Raw genomic sequence first — 6,597 nt, 5'->3', positions numbered from 1 at the left:
ATAAAGATCGCTTGAACTCAATACTAGCATATGTGATGTAAACGCCATATTTCGTTGGCAAGGGCATAGAGATGTCCATTCACACGAATGAGTGATCATATGATGATGCACTGAACAACCCTCCGTCAGACTGTCCAAGTGGTTCTCACTTATCAAGTGGAATAGTCCGCAGTTATGGTTGTACACCATTAGTCCTTCGACCCAGGACAATGTATGGGCTATAAGTACTAGCATGCACTTTGATCCGTTTACCGCCTCTATTCAGAGTCATCAGTTGGAGAGGTTGAATGTAGTTTCGAAATACGTAGGAGCAAATGCATTATAGTCGTGAATTCACCATTTGCCTACCGGTAAAGATATCTTATGTGATCTGATGAGTAAATAGTTCAAGGAACCTCTAGCCAGAGTAAGACATGTGCAGTTTCCTCAGTTGTGCATACCATGACACTATTACTCAAAGATAAATCACACCGTTATCGAATTTATATGCACTCTCGATATAAAAATGGTTGCAGGTTCGATTAGGATATATGTGTTGAAGGAACAGTACTGTACGCTAACCATGACTAAAAGTTCTTGCAGGCACTATCAGTGATACATTGGTGATCATGAGGCGATGCTACTAGATGCTCTTACCATGATCTGATGGGTGCAATCAGAAATGATTTTTGACATTTTTATCAACGTGTTGATGAAAAGAATGGTGCTAACTAAGGTAATTAAGCCCGAATAATAATAAATGTTATTCTGAATCACATGGAGATGTGAATCCATGGCTAGCTGTATTCCTGAACCATTGAGGTTCACACAAGTATCGGATTCTGTGTTCCCGTTGACAAAGTCATAGTTCAAGAAGTTGAAATTTGGCGACTATAGTTTGATGGAGATCAAACAGGAAGCTTATAAAAGCGTTTGTAAGTGGATTCCAAAAGATGGAAGAAATGGAAGTTAGCTTAATTGGTAAATAAGGAAGGAGAGTGGAACTGCCTGTTTTGTAAAGGAGTTCACTAAACTGGCAGTCGCCCAATATGGTAAGTGAAAATTTTGATCTTCGAAATTTTCATTTTTCATTATATGAACGAGACTTATATCTTGAATACATCGACGCTCTCGGATCATCGATTGGAGTTATAATGAGTTCGGAATAATTTATCTAGCGAGTTGAGAATTTACTAATAAAATAATTGTACTAATAGTGGTGACTACTAACATGTACAAATTCTCATAAATATTATAGAGAAGTTTAGAATTAAATTAAACAAAGAGTTAATTTTATAAATTAAATAATTGCTTTTTAATTTATTATACATATATGTTTTATATGTTGATATAAAATATGTGTATGTATATATATGGTATTAATATATATATCATGTATTATCAAAAGTTGATTAATATAATATATATTAATAAAATGGAAATTTAAAATTAATGAAATATGTAGAGTCCTAGTAACACAGGACTAGGAGTCCTTGCGGGAGATGGACTCGTAAATTGGATTAAGAATCTCATTCTATATATACACCATGAGGGGCCATTAATCGATACCGAAAGAATTGCACACAAAGACATCAAAGACTCTCTTCCTTTTGCTTTGCCAACTCTCGGCCACGTTGATATTTTACAAGGAAAAATTTTGGCCATCTTGTTCCTTCCATCGCCGCCGTCGTTACAACGTCTTCGGATTTTTGAAATTCGGAGGCTACAGTCTCAACGCACAAATCGCTCGTGATTTCTAGTGCAGTCCAAGTGAGGAACACAGCTTCTGATCGTAGACCTGATTAGACGATAAAAACCGGAGTTCCGTTCGTAGGGAATTACAAGAAGGGCTATCTCCGCTTAAAAACCGGAATAGTTTGGATTCCAACGTTCTATACGTGCATGTGTAATTCTAAACGCCCTGTGAATGAATTTTTAAATATACGATGCCCAACAACGTTTCGATTGTCGAAACGCAAAATTTTAAACTTGCGCTGCGTCTTGGACGCGAGAAATTCACTGTCCCAACATATATCACACAATACAACAAGGAATTATGATAATGTATACAAAGATTTGCTCATTAGATCTATGTTAGACTCCCGCGTGTTTCGAATTCAACTTAGCATCCAAATTCTAGGGGTGATTCGTACAGCTTGAAGAAACATATCTCATGCATGGTTATAGCACTGCACACTTCAGGTGTTGCTACTTGTGCTGCGTTAGGATATCATCCTATAATGTTATGAATAAGCTCTATTATCAACTGTTTCATGAAAATAATTGATGCAAATTGTTAGTAAACTTATAACTCATTATAACTAGCATATATTGTCCACTTTCTAAAATCTAAATTTTTTGAATTTTTAAATGACTATATCAATCAACCATATTCTAAAAACTACTGTAAAAAATCATAGAATGAAAAATGATAAAATTTTCATAAATTCTAAAAAATTACTAAAACTAATTTTTTTTTTGTTTTTTGCGATTTTAATTTTAGAATAATTTTCAGATTCTTTTATACAAAAGTTAATTAACAATTGAACATTTCAATGTATATACGCCTGGTAGTACATATATAGTGTGTGGCCAAGCGGGCTTTTGCTGGGCTTAAAATTTTTAAATAATATTATTTTATATATGAGATTTTTTAAATTTTGGGATAAAAAAATTTATTTTGGCCAACTAAAAAACCTGATTTCGAAATGCTACTTATACTTTTAGGCTATGTTTGTTGTGTAGGATATGATAACTAATTGGATTGCTGATAAAACTTAAAGTAAGGATACATAATGTGTAGTGATGAAGAATATTTTGTTTGATAAGATTTTAATGAGTATGATAAATTTTACATTTTTGTTGTTAGAGACAAAAATACCCTAAACTAACATTGATGACAATTTGGTATATAAAATGATATTTGTAGCAATGTTTTCAAAATCATGTGTTCAGCTATTAATAAATAAATATTTTATAAAATTTTAAATTATAGATATGTATTTATCTGATAATTTATTTTTTTAATAAAAATTAATATGATTTTGCATTTTATCTCATTTTTTTCTCTATTTTTTTAAGCGCGGAGGATGATATATGGATTTCTAATTATTTTTTTCTCTATTTTTTAAATTTTATTTAGTTTCATCATGAAATTATTTATGTGATGTGTGTGCAAATAAAAAAAATATAAACCATCTGTTGGTAAAATGGTAATTTACTTTATATTTTAGGAATTGGATTATCAATCCTCCCAAAACAATGTGATGTCTTTTCACCAAATAAGTTTTTTATCATGATCTTCTTGATTAATTGGACCAATAAAAAATGAGACAAACATGAATTTAACAATCTATCCTTTGCTTATCACCCATACCAAATATACCCTTAGTATATGAACGATTATCATACAAAGGAATACTTTTATATATATACATTGACGAAATTGTAATTATAATAATTATTTTGCTAATGTGGACTTATAATTACATCTTTTTTTTTATCAGACATTATCACATATAATTTAAATGACCAATGTTTTTTTGCATTTCATTTATATTATTTAGGCTCCTTTATGAGTAAAGTTGTTCTTATAGTAAAATGGAGCGTATGTAAAGTTGATTCACTGTAGCTTAATGTAATTATTTTGAATCATCCACTCGAGACTCCAGTGATTATATTGGCATTTGTATGACCAATATGCCCATCCAAATGAGGCTCTTCCATACACATTTAACTGAGCACTTGCATATCTTTGGTAGTCTTGCGCTCCTGCGTTTTGAACTGCCCATTCACCGGTCCATTCTCCTGCGTCAAGAGATGAAATGGTAGGACGACTCGAGTCAAATATGAACGAAACAAATATGTGAAGCCTTTCCTTGCACACCAAATTTCTAACTCGAGTTATGGAAACAAGCCACTAATTTTTCTAGCAAACACTGTTATTTATTTTCCCATGGTGAATAATGGAGCAAAATAGTTAGAGAAATACACTGAGAGAAACCAACTTACCTACAAAACTTAGAGGGCCATTGGTTTGAGTCACTTGTTGCAAACTATTTGCTCTCTGATTATTGATGTAATCGATATTCTGTTCGACATTAAGCGTTGTAAAATAATCCCAGTAAAGATTGTAGTAGTGAACGTCAATGACTAAAAGGGAGAGGCCACCGGCTAGGGGAAGGAGTTCTGTGTTGCTAGCATCTCCCAATCTGTTGGATAAGATGACATAAGCACTTGAAGTATGCTTCCTCACTGCATTGTATCCTGCTCTATAGTAGTTGCTCAAGTCATCTAAACTCACCCCTGGTGCTAACGGCTCGTTCATGAGCTCGATCGCTGCTAGACCTAGCCGATTACCATACCTGAAACACAAGGACACAAGCTGAGAACACATGCAAAGAGGAATGAATCAGCCCATGACTTGACTAGGGGGCGTGGGACGGGACAAGATGAGGCTGAGGGAGATGATCATCGACCCTCTCCCAAATTCTTGAATAGCCCATATGATCTAAATCTTTGTTTTCCAAAACCTTTTAGCAAGAAAATCGATTACTGCAACTGTCTGTGGGATGTACGAGGCACCCCACTCTTGATATCCGTCTCGTGTTCCACTATGATCGTTTCCATTCTGTGATCCCGGAGCTGCATGAAGATCAACTATCACCTTCATATTGTACTGCCTGCATACAATATTCACACATCTTTAATCTAATATAAACAATTAAGTACCCTCCGTCATTCATTTGTAATACATAAAAAGAGAGATCCAATTTGCACCCCTGACTATTTCCTACACATTGGCCATATCACGGTTAATCAATACGCTTACTCTGCCCACGTGAAAGCGTTATCCAGAGCATGTAACGAGCCGGCGACAAATGGTTTCGGCGCAGGGTCATACATAATCCACCACCCGACCGGTATTCGAACAGCTGTGAGCCCATTCTGAGACATGAACCTGAAATCATCTGCTACAATGTAGGTGCTCCAATGGTTCTGTTTTATATGTAATGACAAAAAATTCATTAATCCCAATTCAAATTTTGTGACACCATCACTTATTATACACCTCTCGTTACAAATTACCATCATTACTGCAGGAGCTTGAGCAGGACCATAACCATTTGTCAACTGATATTCACCTTGTAAGGTGTTCACAATTGTTAGTTTGAATACAGATGGATTTTGGTCCCCCCAATCATTTGGATTCCCTCCATAATCAGCTGTCACTGAATTCCCAGATAATGCCTTCACATATATCACATAACACAAGAACAAATTTTCAGAATCTATGCATAAATTTTCTCAGTTAGATCCCCGTTAAGCATATGTCAGTCCAAGAATGGGATTTCAGCCCAAATACTTCGTTTGTAATACAAATGGCACTAACAATACCTGAAAATAAAGGCCATTAGGTGCAAGAATACGGATTCGGAGAGGATCGGTGCCATTCCTTACAATAACAAAGGTTTCAGTACTCCCAGGTTGAGCTGCTTGAGCAATCGCTGTTCCACCCATTATCCCGATGAAGTCTTTGTTGAACACTCTGAAGTTGAACGTTCTCTCATCAATTCTCCATAACTACACCAATATACATCATATTAATACTGATTATAATACAAACAAAAATTATTTTACACAAAACTCTTACATACCCTGAAAGTCTCCCAGCCGGAGGCGGCAGTGCGGTTGGCCACCAAGATGGATCCACCGCCGCTTTCGGCACAGAGATACATGTTCAGACTTGTGGACTTGATCTGCACTTGACTTCCATCCTTCATTATAACAATCAAAATAACACAATTATTAATTAGTTCAACAGTTTTATATATGATAATTCATTGACTGATCGCATAAACTAAAGAAAATCAAGATTGTATTTATTACAAGAAGATCTTTGTTCGGAATCCCATTAAAGAGATCAGGTGTCATCCAGCCTTCAGCAACAAGCCATGCACCAAGGTTTACTGATTTATAAGGTGGATTCTGTGCACAAGTTCTCTTCAGTGTTGCTGCACATAAAATAACAAATGACCGCAAACAAATTGAATCAACTCTTTTCATTTTCGTTTTCAAATCTCTTTTCATGGGAAATGGAAAGAGTTATGGGGATATTTATGGAGATACTTCCATGGCTGACCAAGAATTTCTTGTGGGGTCCCATAAACACTTTTTATGAAAAGATGAAGTTAGAATAACTTTATTTTAAAGGCATCTTAACCTTTCAACTTTTGTTTGAAATAGAAACAGTTTCTTTAAACAGAAACTAGATCGACTAGCTATAATTTTGTTTGTTAACCTTTTTCGCTTCCAAATCTGCCAAAACTATATTATCTTATTTGGTTGTCAAGTACTCTTAACGTAGGAACGTAGGTAAAAATTTGTGTGAGACGGTCTCACGGATCGAATTTCGTGAGACGGATCTCTTATTTGGGTTCTTAACATGCCAAAAAAGACTTGTTGCATGCATCTTTTATTTTCCCTAAATTTTAGAAATTTTTTTTATATATTTTTTAGTCAACGATTCGGTTAATGATGTAAACCTAAATTGGCAATTCGGCGAGCCATGTTCTCATCGGTCAAAATTCAAACGAAATTTAATGGAAGACTTTTGGT

At 34.8% G+C, this 6,597-nt stretch overlaps 1 protein-coding gene across 1 annotated transcript; it reads right to left on the bottom strand.

Annotated features, from left to right (window-relative positions):
* Window positions 1–3,461: 3,461 nt before the first annotated feature.
* LOC142534598 (putative glucan 1,3-beta-glucosidase A) lies at window positions 3,462–6,077 on the bottom strand. Its single transcript, XM_075641461.1, has 8 exons — window positions 5,869–6,077; window positions 5,637–5,756; window positions 5,377–5,562; window positions 5,068–5,229; window positions 4,811–4,977; window positions 4,512–4,661; window positions 3,991–4,343; window positions 3,462–3,786 (listed from the first exon to the last, which is right to left on the bottom strand). The coding sequence occupies exons 1-8, from the start codon at window positions 6,067–6,069 to the stop codon at window positions 3,602–3,604; spliced, it is 1,524 nt and encodes a 507-aa protein (XP_075497576.1). The 5' UTR covers window positions 6,070–6,077; the 3' UTR covers window positions 3,462–3,601.
* Between the last annotated feature and the right edge of the window lie 520 nt (window positions 6,078–6,597).

The sequence above is a fragment of the Primulina tabacum genome, unplaced genomic scaffold, assembly GCF_025594145.1.
Source record: "Primulina tabacum isolate GXHZ01 unplaced genomic scaffold, ASM2559414v2 Contig614, whole genome shotgun sequence".
Taxonomy (NCBI): domain Eukaryota; kingdom Viridiplantae; phylum Streptophyta; class Magnoliopsida; order Lamiales; family Gesneriaceae; genus Primulina; species Primulina tabacum.
The sequence above is the reverse complement of the archived record's forward strand: the minus strand, read 5'-3'. Positions and strand labels throughout refer to the sequence as shown.